The following is a 22,690-nucleotide window of genomic DNA, read 5'->3' on the forward strand; positions in this document are numbered from 1 at the left end:
CATTTTAAATATGATAAAAAATATGATATATACAATTCAAATATTCCATCAAAAACTGGGCAGAATACTGCTCAATTAGAATACCATAGATAGAAGTTCCATTAAGTAAGTCAATAAATAAATATTATCCAAAACAAATGCAGCATTGTTACTGTATTGATGCTCAGTTAAATTAATATGTGGTTTTGTTTGTTTTGTTTTCTACTAATATTTAACAGAGGAGAAAATCACGTTATTCTGACCTCGACTTTGAAGTAAGTGTCCCTATACTACTTATATTCAGCCAGTATGTATTTGATTCAAATCATGATGAATAAGAGATATTTGTTTAAATATACTTTAATTTAGCATTTACAAACAATAATCAATGCTTTTAATTATAAGGTAAAACATTCTTTTGTGTGTGTGTTTTTAAAAAACTGTACTACTGAAATCTATTCCCTAACCTTTTTTTTCCTTCCATGGTGTGTATTTTTTTAGATGATAATCCTTTTTCAAAAAAAACAAACACCTTTTGTTTGTTTTCTTTTGTTTTGATATCATCACAATTCTATTTCCTTAGCCCATTTCATATCATTTTATTCCTACACAGATTGCCTCCTTGTATATTAATTTGGGAATCCCATCTTTCTTACAACATTCTTGGGGGACGGGTTGGACTATGGACTTTTAAATTCATTCACCTATTTAAACACATGAATATAGAGATAATATAATTCCTTTCCTTCCAAGTAATTAAAAGTCAGGTTAATTTAAAAGCAATCACATAAAAGGGTAAAGATCAAGTATTATCATATATTTCCCACTGACCCATGACAGGTATATAAGGACCCAGAAAGCACCATGTTGCAGAAAGTTGCTATGTATAAGAGAGGTACTTGCTATAAAAGAGGCATGTACTGTACATAGAGTAATATTATCTCCAAATATATTTGGGGAAAATACTCTGAAATTGCTCAGATGAAATTATTCATGGAATGGTTAGGATTGGACCTAAAGTCTTATTAAGTAACCAAGTGTCTTCTATTAAACTTGGGTGGTTGAAGGCAGACTAAATATTCAGTCCTTAAGTTATGATGGCCTATATAGTTGCTCTTCTAGAATTTTTAAGTTTTGGAAGTTTTTATTCTCTCAGGTCAGTTTTAATTATGTAGTACTATATGTTTCTAAATGCATATGTTTTGTTTTGCTTAGTTTATCAGAATTTAAACTTAACTGAACAAATGACCTAAACATACTTTCTCATTGTGAAAAATTGATGTACCTGATCAGCAAAATGTAACCGGTTAGAACCTAACAACTTCATTCTTTAATTAAAAATAATTGCCATTGGTTTCTCTACATGATAGACATTAAGATTTAGGACTGAGAAGCATGTGTATTTATTCAGAACAGAGTATTCTTCTTCAGTTCATTTAAATATATAGAATGTGTGGAATCTTTTTTTTTATGCCTAACACTTCCTGTTCACACTAACCGGAACAATTATAATTAATTGTGTGAAACTGAAAGCTTGCGTATTCAACATATTCTTAGGACCACTTTATCATCATTTATACTCATTAATACCAGAATAATCATTCATATTAATGTGAATAAACAAACAGCAGCACATAATAGAAGATAATACTACGCACAAATATTCCCGCAGTTGAGAAAATAACCTAAGTTGAGAATTACCATTTATCTCATAATGAAATGTATTTTTTTTTAAAAAAATCCTTTACTAAAAACATATGGTATTTTAATAATTGCATTATTAAAACCTGCAAGAAAAGTAAGTTAAGGGAAGACATTTCATGAGGGTGATTTTAAAAAATGCACTGTAAATCTGTCAAACATTTTAAGTAGCTCGTATCACCTTTCTATGTGAACATCTTCTGGCATGCAAAACCATGGTTCAGATGTGAAATGTTTAATTAATTAATTTTTGGATTTTATTTTTTATCCCACATTCATTATTTTTATAAGTAACAAAAGGCAGCAAATATACCTAATATTCCTTTCTCCTCCTGTTTTCCCCACCACAATCCTATGATGTGAGATGGGCTGAGAGACAGAGTGACTGGCCCAAAGTCACCCAGCTATTTTTCCTGCCTAAGGCAGGACTAGAACTCACAGTCTCCTAGTTTCTACCCTGGTAACTTAACCACTAGACCAAATTGGATCTGATGTCTTAACCACTAGACCAAAATATTTATAGCCTTCCAAGCAATCTATCCTCCTATAGGATTCTGCTCAGACCAATTCTAGAAGCACAAATAAATAGATGAACCTTCTCTCTAGTAATTTGTTGTTGTTAAGTTGCTAAGTCATGTCCAACTCTTTGCGACCTTATGGACTACAGTATGCCAGACCCCCCTCCATCCACCACTATCTCCCAGAAGTTTGCCCAAACTCATGTTCACTGTTGATGGCATTTATCTAACCATCTCATCCTCTGCCATCTCCTTCTTCTCCTTTTGCCTTCAGTCTTTCCACACATCAGATTCTTTTCCAGTGAGTCCTCTCTTCTCATTAGGTGGCCAAAGTATTTGAGTTTCAGCTTCAGTATCTGCCCTTCCAAAGGACAGTCAGGGTTGATTTCCTTTAGGAAGGACTGTCTTGATCTCCTTGAAGCCCAAAGGACTCGCAAGAGTCTTCTCCAATAGCACAACTTGAAAGCATCCATTCTTTGGCGTTCAGCCTTCCTTATGGTCCAATTCTCACAGCCATACATTACAACTGGGAAAATGGTTAGAGTCACTTTATTGAAATGGGCAGCATATACATTTAATAAATAAATAGAAATAAATAAATTACTCCATTCTTCTAAAGGTCCTTGAGGAAACAGAGACCCGGCCTTTACCTCAGAAGAAACTGATATGTTTTGAGACTGCTTTTAAAAGAGTAGTCTTCCCAAGGGAGTATTCATAACATAATTTGGAAACACTAGTTCAGTGAAAACCATTCTGGTGATATAAGTGGAGAAGGAAAGCTGGGAAACAAAAGGGTTACTGCATCTGCTGGCCCCACTTTCTGATTTCCAGTACTGTGTTCTTATACATGATAATCAGACACATCCAACAGCCCTCTCCTTCTTCCCACTTGTACTGCAATACCCATGCAAGCATTCTTCTTTTTCTAAATAAAGGGGGAGGAGTTTTATTTGGAAGATTTAAAAATTACAAACCTATTTTTACACATATTTTGCCTGTGCCCAAAGAAGAAATAGACTAGAAACCATCCACTTAACAATCTTGATAAAATGGTGTACTCAATAGAAAGACAGTGAAACATCAAGTACCAAAATCAAGTACCAAAAAGCAATTATAACTTTTTTTTTCCTGAGCATATCAGGAGAAACTACATAATCACAATACCAAGTAGATTTTGTGAGTCAGAAAAGGTCAAATATTCTGCGCGGTTCTCTTTCTTAGCATTTTTCTCTATGGCAACTGATTTGAAGACATTCTTCTTACCACTAAGACAGAGACTTCATCACTGCTCCTGTGAACATGTAAAAACATTCTGTTCACCTTTATCTTTCACCCATATTTGACTTCTCAGCCAAAGTGCAGATATTTCACCAGATTTTACCCGTTGCTGCTGCTGTAGAATTTGGTATTTAAATATAGAGCATACATATATCATACATATTTTACATACAGTATCTGTCATAATCCCACATCTGTCGTGTGCTCAGCATGGGGGCAGATATCTCTATTGAGTAGAAGAAGAACACAGAGCCAATTGGCCAAATAACCATATTTGTCAAACAAGAAACTCCCTGTATATTATTTTGTAATTTGGAAAAGAGGGAGATCTGCCTTCTCTATCTCAGCATATGCCCTTTGGCATACCATTCACCCTGAAATACATGTGGTCATGTTGAAAAGAGCCTTAAAATGTGGCCCTTTCCAAAGGCCTTGGGTTAGAATGGGTGGCAGATTGGGGAGGTTTGGTTATGTTATTTAAAGCATATTTGTGTATGTGTGTGTGTGTATGCACATATACATACACACACATACATACACAGTATATGGTATGAATATGTATGTATGTATGTATGCATATATATGTGTTCATCTTATGTTGAACTCTGGGAGGCTCTCAATCAGCCATTTCTTTTACTAAATTTATATACGGCTCAGTTTATTTTTTGTCAGTTAACAAAATGGAAAGTAAATGAACAGAAGAGAAATTCCAATCAAATCAATATTTGGTGTGACCACCTTTTGCCTTCAAAACAGCATTAATTCTTACACTTGCACTAAGTCAGGGATTTTGTAGGATTAGAGTCCAGTGTATGATTAACCAATTATACCAGGCAGGTGCTAACGATCATCCATTTCATATCTAGGTTGAAACACAGTCATTAACTGAATCGGAAACAGCTGTGTAGTAGGCTTAAAACTGAGTGAATAGCCAAACTCTGCTACTAAGGTCAGGTTTCAGGTCACAGGTCATACACCATGGTAAAACTGAGCACAAGAATAAGACAAAAAGTAGTTATACTGCACCAGCAAGGTCTCTCCCAAGCAAAGATTTCAAAGCAGACTAGGGTTTCAAGATGTGGTGTTCAAGCACAAAGAAATGGGCAAGATTGAGGACTATAGACGCAGTGGTCGGCTAAGGAAACTGTACAGAGTAGCCTGGCCAGATGTGGTCTTTATGGAAGAATTGTAGCCAAAAAGCCATACCTCCGACATGGAAACAAGACTAAGCGACTCAACTATGCATGAAAACATAGGAACTTGGCCGCAGAAAAATGGCAGCATGTGCTCTGGACTGAAGAATCAAAATTTGAAATATTTGGCTGTAGCAGGAGGCAGTTTGCTCACCAAGGGTCCAGAGAGCAATACACGAGTGTCTACAGCAGGGGTATCAAACTGTAGGCCCGCGGGCCGGTTTCATCATACCGGAGCCGCACCCACCCCATTGCCAGCAATGGCAAAAAAGCTCCGATACGTTGTGCGATGTCACGTGACGTCGCGAGTTTGACATGTCTGGTCTACAGGCAACAGTGAAGTATGGTGGAGTTTGGGACTGCATTTCTGTAAATGGAGATTTGGTTGGGATCAATAGTGTCCTCAATGCTGAGAAGTAGAGGAAGATACTTAACCCTCATGCCATACCACCGGGGAGGCGTGTGATTGGCCCTAAATTTATTCTGAAGCAGGATAATGGCCCCAAACATACAGCCAATATCATTAAGAACTACCTTCAGCATAAAGAAGAACAAGGAGTTCTTGAAGTGATAGTTTGGCCCCTACAGAGCCCTGATCTCAACATCATTGAGTCTGTTTGGGATTACATGAAGAGACAGAAAGATTTGAGGCAGCCTACGTTCACAGAACATCTGTGGTTCGTTCTCCAAGATGTTTGGAACAACCTTGAAGGGATATTGCCACATTCCTTCAAAAACTGTGTGCAAGTGTACCTAGAAGACCTGGTGCTATTTTGAAGGCAAACGGTGGTCACACCATTGGATTTCTCTTCTGTTCACTTATTTTCCACTTTGTTAATTGATAAAATAAACCATTAACACTTCTATTTCTGAAAGTATTCTTAATTTACTGCATTTTTGCACAACTGCCTAACACCTTTGCACAGTTCTTATATACTAGAGATTAGGCAACTCAAGAGCAAAGCAGGACCTGAGGCATTTCTTGAAACTTTAGAGCTATCACTAACTATAATTAGTAACAAATGAGGATTCAGCTTCTCACCATTTTGAAGTGAAAATACTCAGAAATAGTGGTGTAATCTTAAAATATATTTAAAGCAGTTAAAAAATTTCCAATTCCCTTCAAAATCTGGAAAACACAAGCTATTCATTTATTTTAACCCATGTGTTAACCATGGTTTACTATATTGAATGTAGCCATAATCCTTTTGATTTCTGCCAAATATATCGTCCACTTACCAACTCACTTAGCTTCCTTCAAAATCAATAATAAAAAATTATGAAATGCAATTGTTTAAGTGGCTAATCAATTGTTTTTGAGTAAAATTAAGTGTAGACTTAAGCTTGTCTTAGAGATACAGTGGTAAGAACTGAATATTCAGTAGTAAATTGGTTCCCAATCACAAATTTGTAAGCTCAGTTGGCCAAATACCCCTTTTCAGACCTCTGTGTTAAAGGCAGCCAGGCATGCAGAGATCTTGAGGAAGGGGGCTCCTTGTATACTATTCTGTCTATATTGATTCAGAACTTTTCCCCTTGTTGTTCTCTTTTAAATAGACCCAAAGCTTATAAGGATCACTACATAAGCCAGAGATTGTCAGCATGATGCCTTCCACTATCACTGCACTCATGCTGCCCTCAGGGATGTCCATTGTAACCCAAATTAAACAAAATTTAATTCTCAAAAAAGTGACTGTTGTCATATGAAATCACCACATCTTGTGTGCCTTTATGCTTGAAGCCACCTTACAAGTCATAATTCTAATCCTCCTTATAGCTGCTCTAAGTGACATTTCTAGTCTAAGAAGTATGTATAAAATGGCAAAAGGGGTTCCACATTTTACTATACTTGTTTATGCTCCTTTGCTAAGTTTCTTTCAAAGCTATTTCTTACCATGAGGCTTATCTAGCAGACAATCATTCTGAATGAGCAATTGGGTGTTTTTTTTTAAAACAAACAAACAAACATATACCTATGTCTTCATGCATATCTGTAGCGCTGAGTATGCTCCTGAGAAGTTTTAAAATTGCTATTTTCACAAATCTCCAGAAGGTCATTTGGGTGAGATGTCCATAAATTTAGGTCAGCTTTCTCCACTGCATATGCTGCTCTTCAAGAAGCATCTCACCATCCTACTGGGGTTAACTGGTTTATAAATTGCATGCCCACATCATGAAATATGACACTTCCTTCAGCATGAAAAATTAAGACTATAATGCTGAAATTTATTGTTCTGATCACCCTTTTCCTCTGCTATTTGAATCCGAAGTATTACTCATAATTTAATTATGATCTTACCAAAAAGGAGATACGTAGCCATATCCTACACAGGCATTATAAGTGTGCATCCCACTTCTAAGTAATGATAATTTTTTGGGGGGTGCCAGTGATTAATAAGAAAGAGGTCATTGGGGAATAATCCCATTTCTGTTCTGCCTGTCCCTACAGAGTGAGCCCAAAATGAAGATTCCCAGAATTAACGTTTTCTGCTCCCCCTCTCTTTCCAAGCAGAACCTCTAATGCTCTGTAGGAGTCCCAGGAGAGACTGTCTTCTTGCTTTGTTTCTAGGAAGGCAGAGGCAGGAGTGGGAGGACTCCCTTCTTATGCTGAGTGGTTTCCCGTGTCGTTTCCATGGCATTAGAATTGTGATAGCAGAAGAAGAGTTCACTCATTGACGTTAGCTTAAAAAATCTCCCTGTTCAATATACAGGTAGTCCTCGACTTACAACCACAATTGAGCCCCAATTTTCCACTGGGCAAGCCAGTTGCTAAGTGAGTTTTGCCCCATTTTATGACCTTTCTTGCCACTGTTGTTAAGTGAATCGCTGCAATGGTTAAGTTAGTAACCCGGTTGTTAAGCGAATCGGGATTCCCCCCATTGACTTTGCTTGTCAAGAGGGAGTCACGTGACCCCGGGACCCCACACCCATCATAAATATGAACCAGTTGCCAAGCATCTGAATTTTGATCAGGTGACCATGGGGATGCTGCAGTGGTCGTAAGTGTGGAAAATGGTCATAAATCACTTTCTTTCCCATGCCATTGTAACTTTGAACGGCCACTAAATGAACTGTTGTAAGTCGAGGACTACCTGTAATCCTTCTTGTCACCGGTCTCAAAATAGTGGCTGCCTTTCCTATTCCACAAAAATTCAGATGGATATTTTGCTGATCAGAAACATATATAACTATTGGATCTTCCAGATTCTCAGTATGGACCAGGGGTAGGCAATCTTGTCTCTTTTATGACTCGTGGACTTCAACTCCCAGAATTCCTGAGTCAGCTTGGCTGGCTCAAGAATTCTGGAAGTTGAAGTCCACGAGTCATAAAAGAGACAAGATTGCCTACCCCTGGTATGGACCTTCTCCCAGAAAAAGCTCATTTCTTTAAAACTAATTTTAACCGTTAAACAAAGAAGATCATTCGTAGTGGTACTTCTCTTCTTGTGATGATGCATCTTCAGAAGCACAAAAAAACCCCAGCATTGTTTTGTGGCAATTCCAGAAAGGGCAGGGGAGAAACAGCCCTCCAATTCCAACGATACACAATACAGATCAAATATGACATGGCCTGTTTCATGTCCACGTCTTGTATCTCAAGCAAGAGACAGCCCAGCTAAATTCAATTTACTTTGTTATGTTGGAGGAAATAATGGTTGTTTGAAAAATATGCTCATTATAAGTATTAAGCAATTATATTCCATTTTTACAGAAGGTCATGCATACGAGGAAGAGACACATGGAACTGTTTCAAGAATTAAATCAGAAATTTCAGACACTAGACAGATTTAGAGATGTACCAAAATCAGGAAGTATGGTAAGTATGGAATATATAATTTTAACCTCCACTTATGCAAGAATGCCCTATATTTTTTTTTTGAACTGTTGCGGGGGGAGTGTGGAAACCATAAATTTAAGATAATATATTCAAAAAAGTTTATATTACTTAACGTAAGTTAATGAAAAATATCCAAGAAGTAGAATATTATTCATAAAGCTCAGCTGCTAGTGATAAGGGCAGATTTAGAAAACATAGTTCAAATCCATTGCTTATCGAATACTCTTATAAATATCCTTATAAAGGGAGATATCCCAACTAATCACCTTCCATAGTTCTTCTAATATTTGTAGTGCTTGTGTAATACTATGAATATTAGATTATAATTGTTCTAATGTTCATAGTTGTTATGCTAGCATTAATTATGACATCTAGTATTATGAACGTTATATATATAATGGTGTTTGAAAACTATTCAGAAATTTTAGATAGCTTAAAATTTAACTCTTAAATTGTTGCTTAAAAATGTCATCTACTTCTACCAAAAGTAAACATATTTTACTTTTGTCAATTTCCAAGCAGAACTCAAAGAATTGGTAGTTACCTCCATATACCATAATTATTTGAAATAGAAGAGTTATTCCATTAAGAAACAACCATCCTTTGCATTATAATCTTTAGAAACTTTCTTAGTGTCCCTGCTTTAGAGATAAATTGATAGAATCTTCTCAGCAGTGATATTCCAAATTCTTTTGAATTGCAAGTAGTATCATGGCAAATACCTTATTCTCAACCATTCAGATTTTTAAAAACCCCTTATTCGCCTTTTAGTGACGTGTTGCTTTTTGTCATTTAATGTGATATAGATGAAGAGATTGTGCACGAGTGTGTGTGTGTGTGTGTGTGTGTGTGTGTGTGAGAGAGAGAGAGAGAGAGAGAGAGAGAGAGAGAGATGGTAGGTTATGGTATAGTGGCATATGGCACTGCTTATCACAGGATTCCTAGTTACCACAATATAGCATGGCAATATAGCAATATATCCCAATGTAGCACAACAACACAGGGTGCACAGTGGGGATACTGACTCGTTTTAATATAAACAATGCTGCACTCCAGCATGGCTGACTCAGGAATTCTGGGAGTTGAAGTCCACAAGTCATAAAAGAGCCAAGGTTGCCTACCCCTGACCTAGACATTGGCATTTGAACATAGATCTTTTTAACATTTATATTTTATTGTGTTTTCTAATCTAGGTGAAATGTTTACACATACACACACACACACACACACACACACAGTCCATGTTTGAGATATGCCATACAATGAATGAATGAATGAATGAATGAATGAATGAATGAATGAATGAATGTGCATCAGGCCCTGGAAGCAACACAAGGCATGGGTAAAAACTCTGGTTTACTGGGACTACTCCTCCAGATCAGATCAAATTCTGACAGATGACTGAGCTCACCATTCTTCTCCCAGCCAATGCTGTCTCCATCCCCAAGATTAGGGAGAGCAATTGATGAATGTTTTGCCCACCAGCAGGGAGACCTATTTAGCACCTTAACTACTTCCACAATCATTTACTAGGACAACACCAGTCACAAGTTTCACTAATGAGGCAGGCCTAAGATCAACTATAGGGGCAGAGCAAATTTATGTCAACACAGTTTGTGCCATCTGGAAGACAGCAGATGAAACTGATTCTTTGTATATGCTCCAGGGGTCTGTCCCTCTTAATTTAGCAAAGTCAAATACAAAGACAGCCTACAACTTTAGCAATCAAATGCAAAAAATACCGCCAATAAAAGTGATTGTGATTAAATAATATGGATGGGTATTGTCGTTTATATAATATTAGCAAAAACAATTGAACTTTTTTCTATATTTTTCACTCATAAAGCAATTCAATTACATCATAATGTACAAATGAAATAAATAAATTTTAAATAAACCTACATTTCTGCCTTATGTACAGAATGCTGCGAATTTAAGAGCAGCTAGGGTGATAGGTGCCTTCAGCACCATGTTAAAATGAAACTCCAGTGGATTAATATTAAGCTTCTCTTAAAAGATTGTTAGCAAATGATTCATTAGCTTTTGTGTAAATTAGAAACAGATTCCATGTTAATATAAAATTCTGAGGATTAGCTAGGCCCATTTCTGCTGTTATCTGATGTAAGACTTTCTCCACATTAAGAGCTCTCCTGCTTTGCATACTGTGGCTGTTCCTTCATTAAAGAAGGTTATCAATCTTTTCTTCTGTCAGGCAGTTTATCACAGTGCAAGCACATAAAAAGCTGAACGGAAAACAATCTAGAATATTTTTTTATTTCATGACTAGTTCTTTAATTTCATGACTATATATATATAGTATCGCCTGTTCACCGCCCTGAGTCCCGCAAGGGAGATAGGGCGGTATATAAATTTTATATATATATATATATATATATATATATATATATATATATATATATATATATATATATATATATATATATATATATATATATGTTTTCTGAGGTTTTCGCGGGTGTTTGTATGTAGGTCTTTAGTTATTCGGGTTTTCTCCCAAATAACTAATTCTAATTCTACGCGGGAGAAAACCCGAATAACTAAAGACATATATATATATATATATATATATGAAATCTAATCTAATCTATATATAGTCATGAAATCTAATCTATATATATAGTCATGAAATCTAATCTAATCTATATATAGTCATGAAATCTAATATATATATCTAAGTTTATCAAACAGTTGTTAGTTTATTAAACAGTTGTTTTTATATTTATCCCGGTGTTCGACTACTTTTCTCAACATATATATATGTATATATGTATATATGTATATATGTATATATGTACATATGTACATATGTACATATGTACATATGTATATGTCTTGAGTTTGGTGCACCCTGTAGGCCCAAATATGTATATGTATGTATATATATATGTATATATGTATATGTATATGTATATATATATTTCATACACTTATCAGTTTTGAAGATAAATTATGGGGGCAAACTCATCTCTTCTGTAGAATTTTTTAAAGGATTACTCATCAGCTTGATCTTCCTGCTTCTATATTAAGCCAATCCAGGCAGTGAGAAGCAGCATAAATCAAGCAGGAGCCGTACTTTAATAAACTTCAGAAAGAATGTTATAACTATAGGGCATCCAGCAAGAATATCTAACATCATCATGCATCCTTGCTACACTTGTACAATGAACAAAGCAGACATTTTTGCTTCATGTCAGAAATTGTAAAGAAAAAGAGGAATCCCCAAGATCTGCAAGACTATGGTGACTGAGAGGTTTATATGTTAAAAAAATGATTAAATTAGATTGTGTTGCAACATTTTTTTAGTCAAACTGGGTGGTAATCTCATCTATATTGGAACTGTAGTGCACGCAATAGGGATTTTTGTTCCCTTACCATTCCCTGCCACTGGTATCCTGTTTGGAAAAATGTCCTTTTCTATATGTGGATAAAAGATTTATCTTTTATCCACATATAGTGGATAAAAGTGCCAATGGTGCCAATGGTGTTCCATTGGCACCAAAAGGTTAAGACAAAATAAAATCCCATGGTGCAAAAGGAGCAGGAAAATTTAAGCTTCTCTCTCTTCTTATATATGTGTTCCCAAATGTATGTATATTGGGATTTTCTTAAATTTGTGCAAAGTGATAAAAACATAGATATCATTTGCATCCCTTAAGCTTAAGGTCCAAAGTCAGTTCTTCATATATAACTAACTATCCATAGAAGGGAAGCCATGCTATTTTTTTCTGTAGGGCCTTCCACACCATTATCAATGGTGATTTAAAGCAACACCTGAAACCTGTAACTTCATAACATCAGGTTGGAAGTGTTCAGTCACGTCTTGTCTTTTATGACTGCCTTCTCTTCCAAGAAATATCAACTGAACATATAGCTGCCAGGGATGGTCAGCGAAGTCTTAATTTGCTCAGTTTTAACCTCAGTGCTGGGAATTTGTTTGGCAGCTTTGTTGGCAAACCTTCCAGTGTATCAGTGACTCCCCTTGGAAAGGAATGAGAGAATGGACACTGAATATAGGCCAGGCTGACATCCTTCAGTGATGGTATCTTCTCTTATGTCAAACAGAGATAAATCAGCTTATCTTCTGATGACTGGTTTTCCCATGTGATTTCTTGAATAAGCTAAAACACAAAAGGAGATTTTCTTTTTTCTTTTTTAATCACTCTCTTTCTCTCCCTCTCCCTCCCTTTCTTTTTGTTCCCCCCCCCCAAATCTCCCACAGGAAAATCCAGCGGGAAGCAGCAAGAGTCCCTGGGACAGTTTCAAAACCCCAAGCGATTACCAACATTATACCACCATCAACGTATTAGATTCAGAGGCAAAAGACGCTTTAGAACTAAGACCAGCAGAATGGGAAAAGTGTCTGAACTTGCCTTTAGATGTACAAGAAGGTGATTTTCAAACCGAGGTTTAATGAAAGGTGAAATAAACTGAGGCGCAAAGCTTACCCTAGAATCATTTTGTTTGCACTGACGCTCCAGAGACGTTGGGAAGCCTGACCCAGCCTGTTTGGACACCATGGCTAAGGCATATCAGCACCTTCCTGGGCCAGAAGTCAGTGGTTTTCTTTTCATACAATCNGGAACGCGGCGGAACGGCGTTCCGGCACCTTTTTCCGGGCCGGCCGCACCGGAAATAGCCCCTCCCACACCGGAAATAGCCCCTCCCAAATTTTACTTGCATTCCTGTTCTCTAAAGGGGCGGTCCTAGGGTTTGATGAGGGCGTGGCCAGGTTTGAGTTCCGCCACCTTTTCTCCGAGAAAAAAAGCCCTGTATATATGTATATATGTACATATGTACATATGTACATATGTATATGTCTTGAGTTTGGTGCACCCTGTAGGCCCAAATATGTATATGTATGTATATATATATGTATATATGTATATGTATATATATATTTCATACACTTATCAGTTTTGAAGATAAATTATGGGGGCAAACTCATCTCTTCTGTAGAATTTTTTAAAGGATTACTCATCAGCTTGATCTTCCTGCTTCTATATTAAGCCAATCCAGGCAGTGAGAAGCAGCATAAATCAAGCAGGAGCTGTACTTTAATAAACTTCAGAAAGAATGTTATAACTATAGGGCATCCAGCAAGAATATCTAACATCATCATGCATCCTTGCTACACTTGTACAATGAACAAAGCAGACATTTTTGCTTCATGTCAGAAATTGTAAAGGAAAAGAGGAATCCCCAAGATCTGCAAGACTATGGTGACTGAGAGGTTTATATGTTAAAAAAATGATTAAATTAGATTGTGTTGCAACATTTTTTTAGTCAAACTGGGTGGTAATCTCATCTATATTGGAATTGTAGTGCACACAATAGGGATTTTTGTTCCCTTACCATTCCCTGCCACTGGTATCCTGTTTGGAAAAATGTCCTTTTCTATATGTGGATAAAGATTTATCTTTTATCCACATATAGTGGATAAAAGTGCCAATGGTGCCAATGGTGTTCCATTGGCACCAAAAGGTTAAGACAAAATAAAATCCCATGGTGCAAAAGGAGCAGGAAAATTTAAGCTTCTCTCTCTTCTTATATATGTGTTCCCAAATGTATGTATATTGGGATTTTCTTAAATTTGTGCAAAGTGATAAAAACATAGATATCATTTGCATCCCTTAAGCTTAAGGTCCAAAGTCAGTTCTTCATATATAACTATCCATAGAAGGGAAGCCATGCTATTTTTTTCTGTAGTGCCTTCCACACCATTATCAATGGTGATTTAAAGCAACACCTGAAACCTGTAACTTCATAACATCAGGTTGGAAGTGTTCAGTCACGTCTTGTCTTTTATGACTGCCTTCTCTTCCAAGAAATATCAACTGAACATATAGCTGCCAGGATGGTCAGCGAAGTCTTAATTTGCTCAGTTTTAACCTCAGTGCTGGGAATTTGTTTGGCAGCTTTGTTGGCAAACCTTCCAGTGTATCAGTGACTCCCCTTGGAAAGGAATGAGAGAATGGACACTGAATATAGGCCAGGCTGACATCCTTCAGTGATGGTATCTTCTCTTATGTCAAACAGAGATAAATCAGCTTATCTTCTGATGACTGGTTTTCCCATGTGATTTCTTGAATAAGCTAAAACACAAAAGGAGATTTTCTTTTTTCTTTTTTAATCACTCTCTTTCTCTCCCTCTCCCTCCCTTTCTTTTTGTTCCCCCCCCCCCAAATCTCCCACAGGAAAATCCAGTGGGAAGCAGCAAGAGTCCCTGGGACAGTTTCAAAACCCCAAGCGATTACCAACATTATACCACCATCAACGTATTAGATTCAGAGGCAAAAGACGCTTTAGAACTAAGACCAGCAGAATGGGAAAAGTGTCTGAACTTGCCTTTAGACGTACAAGAAGGTGATTTTCAAACCGAGGTTTAATGAAAGGTGAAATAAACTGAGGCGCAAAGCTTACCCTAGAATCATTTTGTTTGCACTGACGCTCCAGAGACGTTGGGAAGCCTGACCCAGCCTGTTTGGACACCATGGCTAAGGCATATCAGCACCTTCCTGGGCCAGAAGTCAGTGGTTTTCTTTTCATACAATCGATTTCCACTAGCCAACCTAGTGGAGGCCCCAGGTGTACAATTCTTACCATCGTGTCTTGTAAGTACCCGTGGAATGGATTTGTAAGGTCAATCTTTATAGATAAACCTCAAACAACGGTTCATGTTGTAACAGCTTCATTTGGTTTAGTTTTCAGAAAACTTCACCATGAAGCACAATGTATATATTTATGCAGTTTTTAAAGTTTATAACAGTCTGTTTGGCCATTACTACACTTTTTACTTTATAATATAAAAAAAAAGAAGAGGAGGAGGAGGAGGAAGAAGAATAAGAAGAAGAAGCAGAAGAAAAAGAACAAGAAGCAGAAGAAGCAAAGTTTTGTTGTCATTAAATGAATGTCTGTTGAGCTACATTCTTCATTGCTTTAAATGCAATAAAGTAATAATCTCACTTTTATATGAATAATATATTTCACATCTTTATTATTGCAGTTTTCTCTGGGAAGCTTGGAGTAGCTTTTCCTGCTGCAGCTGTGTATAAAATATTTAAAATGTTGTATGGTGTAAATAAACTTTTGTCTACATATCAGTATTTTCAGTGCATTTTATTTCGGATTTGTTGATCTGAAATTTGCATATTTATAATGGTTTTTTTTAACAACACTGAAGCCGAAAAATGTATTCAGAATGTTAATAGTGTACTGTTATTACTCCTTTGGGACTAATGATTTCTCAAATGTAATAATAGGTTTGCAGAGCTGTTCTTTTTTTCCCTAATCTATGAAGGCAACATACAGTGTAAATTGGACTTGTCAGAGCATTGCTACATTCATTCTATTATATGTAAATCGTAGTCCTTTTCCATCTTGCCACAGGAGAAAACTTTCTAGACAAACATTGTGCAAGTTTCAGAACACAGAGCCTGAGAAAAATGTTTTTTTTTTAATTTACTGCCATCTTACTATAATGATATTTTATGATACTTTCTCCTTTTTTCTGTAGCCAACAAAGATGTATTATCTCCTTCAGGACTGGGGTACATAGCATGATGCTTCTGCTAGAAAAAGAGTGACTAGAGACTATAGCAATCCACGTGTGATTGACAACTACCTAAACACAGTAGGTAACGGGTGGGGCTCCTGATGTTCTTAACAACAGCTCCCAGAAGCCTTAACCCTGTGAGCATTGATGAGGAATTATGGGAACTGGAGTCCAAGAGCATCTGAAGGACCAGCCATTGTCTATCTTCTAAGATAGTTGCAAATCACCTCTTAACCTCAAACAGAATGAAGATATTTTTACCCAATATTTTGTATGCTGAATTAAATTTTATAGTATGTAAAGAAGGCAGTATTAAATAAATATATGAAATCCAACTGGGCCTGCGTGGTACAATAAAGATATTTTGAAATGCAAATGTTAGTTAAATGCAGAATCTTCCACCTAGTTGTATCATTTAAGCATTTGTCCTTGTGATGGTTGCCGACACACTTTTAAAGCATCCCTGGATTGGAAAAAAAATCTATTCATTTACCTAATGACAGAGAAAGGTTAGATTTTTCTCTCATGACTGCCTTTGACTTCGAGAACCGCAATCATACCTTTTCAAGTTCTGGAACTGACTCTTGTAATTTTATTTATTTGTTCGTTTAAGAAAATTTATATGGTCGCCCAACTCACTTTCAGTGACTACTTGAGCATTATGAGAGTCCAAGCAAAACTTGATGCAACAGGTACTTTCCTGTAAAAAACAGTAGTGAAGCTGGATAGAGGCAGTAGTGCAAGGAATAATCTTTGTCCTTATCACTCAGAATTATCCATCTTGAGCCTATTGCAAGAAGTTTCCTCCCATTGTGGCAGGGAGCTCATTCCTCATTCGGCCGCGGTGAACAAGGTCTCAACTCTTCCACTCTGGTACAACTAAAGCTGAACTCCTCGTATACCCAACTTGGTTACTGAGTGTCAAAACAACATATATACCAAGGTTTCCAAATGTATGATTTTGAATTAATCTAGTTTGAGGTTATTATGTCTCTTACTCTAAACACCACAGTATGATTCTGCTAAAGGAAGATGATATTGCTCAGCTGTATGGAATAAGGACAGAAGTCCTTTATTCACTCTGTTCTGCCATTTAAAGGCAATTTCTAATAACTCAAAATGCTATTCTATGCATTATAACCAACTAGTTAAGATAGCTGCTCTTTCTGGTTTAGACCTTTAACTGCTGCATCAACCATGTGGCCAGAGCTATGTGTGGATGAATAATAGCTGATGGGACAATCACAGCCAGTTCGCACCAGTTTGGCAGAATCGGTAGCTAATTTTTTGTTGCCCAGGCCCAGAATGGACTTCCAGAAGCGGCATCCACACAGAGAACTGGTTGTTCACATATTTGAATCCCACCACTGGACAATCACCAAGAAAGTGTCTGTATCATTGTGCCAATAACGTAATAAAGTAGCAGTCATCATATATAGAGCACACTATTGCTTTCATTCAGAACCTGTTGTAAGTTCTTGGTATCCGTGAATTTTACCGCATTACATTGATGTAACTAATGACATTTTCAAAAAGTGGGATGTTTCCACCAACACTACAAGGGCTATGAAGTTGAGCCAGCCTGACATTATCCCACCAGGTTTTTATCCATTCCACCTCCAGAGCTTGTGCTGCTCCACATCTGCTATCAACTCTCATTTGGCAAATATATGGCATTGCAACTTCTTCATTGTAAGGTTGGATTGTGGCAGCCTTCCAGGGATAAACAACCCACCAAAGCTTTGTGCAGTAATTCCTGCCTTGAGAACAAATCAAGCTATCCTTTTTTTCAACAACCTTTGCTGGGCTACCTTTCCCCTTGAAGAATAATTAAAATATATGAATGCACTTATAATATAGTCAATACGTATTAATTTTTTAAAAGCATGTCATAAATTATAAAACAGCCAACTATTTGTTCAGCTGAATTAATAAATTGACTGCTTTCAAGGACACGGCCGGGTTCATGAAAAGAATTGTTTTTTTAAAAAAATAGTATAAATCAGCACTGCGTTGAGGGGTTTCTTTCTTGCTGTATGTACTGTATATAATGACAAGAGTTGATGTTCTAATTTTTTATTTATTTGTTGTTTTATGATTCAAGCAAAGGCCACTTGCACTAAAACACACCCAGCAGGCAATTAAAATGCAGACAAAAAATTCACATAAAATCAAGGAAATCAAAAATGTGAGAGAGGCAGCAATCAGTTTCCATAGGCTAATGCCACAGATAGAAATTTCTCCACTGACCTTCATAAACATTGGTCATTTAAAAGAAAAACAGTGGTCTCTTCATTTTGCCGAAATTTTAAATTTAAATTTCTGATCTCTAATGTGAATGTAGTGGGCATAAGAATTGAGATACAGATTTAACCTCCATGCATCTGCAGTTACGATTTTCATATAGGAGATTGTTGCCTTGATGAGTAACGTGTTGATTCAGGTCAAAGAAACAAACCTTCCTATCCATGATCTTGAAAAACTAGTTAGGAAGAATGTAAGGAGAAGGGAAGATGCTACCATAATAACTATGGGAAATATTAGCCCTATGCCCCAGCACAGCAAAGTCCCAAATCTCTGCTTAAAATCTGCTAAGGTTTCATCAAGTCTTAGGATAAATATAGCTTGTTTTGACCAACCACAATGTATCAATTAATATTCTAAATCAGCTAGGACTGGGCCAATGCTGCTAAGAGACAAATTTGGAAGCAGATTTTTTCCATGTGGATCCCAAACTATAGTGATGGGAAGTAGCCAGAAATAATTAGAACGCCTCTAAAGCTAGAAGCAGAAGCTTCATTTGGTGGAAATGTTTGGGACAGCCTTACCAGTAATTATTGACTGTCAGTAGCACCAATCAGTTGTCTGAATGAGAAAGCAGGAACCCCTTTCATTTCTCCTCCCTAACTCTCTCATTTGTGTGAGATGACTATCTCATGATCTAACTGTTGGATCACATTTGTCTATGATGGCATTTGGGGAGATTGTTCTCAATCAGTCTCCCAGTTCTTTCTTTCTTTCCCTTCCCTTCCCTTCCTCAAGAGAGGGAAAAAAAAGTTTTAAAATAATTAACTCTCTTGAATATTCAAAAATATACTTTACTCAGATTTATTTTTTAAAAAAAAATCAAATCAATCTTTTAAAACATTTTTTAAAATATTTTGAAGTTTGAACTGCTAGCCAACATGTATAGTCTTCTTCTGAAACAATACTGAGTTGGGACACCTGGTCCTCCAAGTTGGCTTAAGCACAGGCATTGTCACAGGGTTAGTTATCATTGTTCGTAAACCAGGCAATTATGGAGAACACTGCTATTATTCTTAGTCTGGAAGACATATTGAGTATGTCTATGCAGACAACAGATTACAGTCTTTCTTTGCTCTGCTCACTATTAATTCTATATAATTAGCTTTGTAGAATGCCTTATTCTAAAAATATATGGCTAGGAACTACCCAAATATAGGTACTTTTAAAGTGCAAGAATTAATAACTTAAAGGTTGTAGTCTTATCTTGGAATGGAAATAAACTCCACTAAGGTCAAGTCTACTTTTGGGCTATAAAGCTATGTGATTTAAAATGCTGGTTTGAAGTGGGCTGAATGCACTTTCCCAGCCTTCATAATATTTTTATGATATTTAATAAGTGACACTGGGTCTTCTAAAATGTTTGCTCATCCATTATGTTGAAATCAAACAAAGCCAACTGTGAAGGGGTCATTGTGGAAACATCAGAGTTATGTATCTCCTTATAAGAAATAATGCTGACAAAAGAATACCTTCGTTCAGGCATTTTTCTCCAGCTAAAAGCAAATATCTGTTTCTTCATTGAAACTTTCCTCTACTGCAGTCTTCATGGACATAAAACAATAGCAGGAGTATTATCTTGTTCTGTAAATACATAGGCCTGCCTACTTTCAGCAGGGATTCCTACTTCATCTTTTGCATATACTATAAAGCTGTTGGATTTCAATCTGCACTGGAAGCAACACTTTGGATATCTTTTCTGAGGACAATTCAATACCTCTTGCCATTTTGTTAGAAGAAAATGCATTTTCCTTCCCACTGTCTCTCAGAAAGGCATCAGCAGTTCTCCAGATCAAGTTCGGACTTTGATAAGAGAGATCCAAGCCACAATTCAAGATGATGCTTCATTATTTTTGGTCCTCTTCAAAGTTTTGCCCATGAAGAGTATATCATGAACGTTGTCATAGCTAAAATTGGGTGCTGCGACTAGTCAAGCAAGTTGCAGTGGTTTTATAAATGAATGTTTATTTCTTCATGTTTGAACAAGATCAAAGGTATTTCAGCATCCTCCTCTAGGTAGCCCTGCAAGCTATAACTCCTTCCTCTACTTTTTAATGTGAGTATAATTCTGTTTCCAAGGTCTAATTTCAGCTGACGCTAGACAAAGAGCTCTTTCTGAAAATGGATATCAATAATTAAACAAATTAGATCTTTCTGTTTCACATCTTGCTTTTTGGGAAGAACAACGAAATTTGACTTCACGTGGTACTTCTTCCATCACAGCAGATTTGTATAGCACTGTGTTCATTCTTCTGTCCAAACGTGGTCTGGAGATACAACTTGTCATGAAACTAGGGTTTTCTGTTGTGGTTTTCCAGAGGTTGATTGTGTTGGGCAGACCGTGGAAAGTAAGAATTTCAACAACCTCTTTCTGTATATTAGAGCTGCTCTGCTAGAGCAGAATATAGGAGCTATGGTCATGCTTGTGTTTGTTGCTGGGCTACAACATAGGGTAACCTACTTGCGGAATATGGATGGTTTTACTTACTGTATCTTTCAATAAAAACTAAATAATTGGTACTCCTGATGGGGGAGGAAGATTGATTTATAAAAATCAGTAGTGAGGCTGTTTTCATCTGTTATATTATCATGTTCCACCATCCATTAATTAGGAGATCTAAACATTTATAAATAATAATACATTAAAAAAATAACACAATGCATATTTAATCATTTCAACTGGGAAACTAGGAACTTTCTAGTTATTAAGTAAATGAACTAGAGAATCATAGAGTCCAAAGAAACTACTTAGGCCATGCATCCACCACAGATGTCAGTCTTGTCTCCTTTGACATATTCAATAAAGGACAACATTCTGGGTAAATGATTTCACCATCAAATTGTTCTTATTGTTAGGAAGTGTAGTTCTTTTTCTCCTAATGTTCAAAGAAGAATCTGCCGTCCATTAACCTAAATCCATTATTCCATGGCTTGCATTCTAGATTAAGAGAGGATTAAATTTGTCTTCAACAGGCTTTCTTTTAAGTAGATTTGGAGTGTTATTCTAATTGACCTCAGTTTTCTCTTCTCAGACTCAGTTTATAGACCCTCTTTGAATCCCTCCCTGTTTCTCAAAAGTACAATGCCTGGAACGGATGCAACACTCAAAATAATCAACACAAAATAAGTATCGCTTTCCATGATTTGGCAACTACTTGGAGTGGCTTTCATTTGACTTGATGATCAATACATGTCCATAGCAAAAAAACCCAAAATCTAACTAAAAGATATAATTTGTAATCAGATTCTAATAGGATTTTCTCATGCATTTAGTCACTTCTCTCAAAAGAAGGAAAGAAATCTATCAAGAAAAAAGATAAGAAAATTAACCAACTCCACAATTTAGAAGACCCTTCTCTGTCTCAAGAAGCAATTGAAGATTTCTTGTTCAGTTGGTTTTAAAGGAGCATAAATGGTCAGGTTAATGTCAGATCAGCTCCTCTTCACAGAGGCCATACTGTCCCCTCTAAAACACTGAAACATTTGTGAAGAAATTGCCAAGTCTGCTGTCAAAATTTAGTGCCTCAATCTCTTCCCTACCAGATTTCCCTACCTGTTTACCAGATTTTTGAGCAATAGCATAAAGGATATACGGGACAGGAACCAGCAGCTGAGAGGAAGTACAGACGGCAGACGGCCCTCTTAAAATGCTAATTTCACTTCAACTCAGAGACGTTTTAAAATGTATGTTCTAATTAAAAAAATATTTATCGTACCATTCACAGTCCAGGAAATTTATTTTAAAAAAAACAGAAAAAAAGAATGAAAACCTACCAAAGTATTACTTATAATGAAGAAGCTAAGTAAGTGATGAAGCTTCCGATTCTTATTTCATTACTGATTCTCTTTAAATTTGGGGCAAAATGGAAACACCCCGACTCTGACACCATTTGCCAATCTTGAAAACCCTATAATGAAGAGTAACAGTGTCATACAATCAGAGAGATCTGACATGTCCTGAGGACAGAAATACGTTTCATTAAGAACTGTGCTAACTTAGAGGCCGTATACAAACCGTTAATTGAACTTTCTTGTAGGAACACTGATTAATTAGGTTACTGATCAGGCTTTACAGTTTGCAGGGCCTCATCTTGTGAAAAGCTTCCTTTTTTCTTAACTATCCTTTATCCTAGCTAGGCATTCAACAGAGAAGAATAATAGGGACCACCATTTTATTCACTGGGGTTCTTCCATTCTTTCTGGAGGAAACATTTATCCAGGCTAAACATCTGCAATGCTACATAAATGGAAAAGAGTTCAGAAATCTCAGCCTCAGAAGGGTCAGACACCAGAATATTTCTCAGGT

General features: G+C 36.6%; 1 protein-coding gene across 1 annotated transcript in view; it reads left to right on the top strand.

The window, feature by feature from the left end:
- LOC107290821 (adhesion G protein-coupled receptor B3-like) overlaps window positions 1–12,939 on the top strand; it is a 139,273-nt gene extending 126,334 nt beyond the window's left edge. The window contains exons 11-13 of the mRNA XM_015819747.1: window positions 219–254; window positions 8,382–8,486; window positions 12,748–12,939. Of these exons, the coding sequence (XP_015675233.1) occupies window positions 219–254; window positions 8,382–8,486; window positions 12,748–12,939 (333 nt within the window). The remainder of the gene's footprint in view (window positions 1–218; window positions 255–8,381; window positions 8,487–12,747) is intronic.
- Window positions 12,940–22,690: the final 9,751 nt, after the last annotated feature.

The sequence above is a fragment of the Protobothrops mucrosquamatus genome, unplaced genomic scaffold, assembly GCF_001527695.2.
Source record: "Protobothrops mucrosquamatus isolate PMUCROS unplaced genomic scaffold, P.Mucros_1.0 scaffold973, whole genome shotgun sequence".
NCBI lineage: Eukaryota > Metazoa > Chordata > Lepidosauria > Squamata > Viperidae > Protobothrops > Protobothrops mucrosquamatus.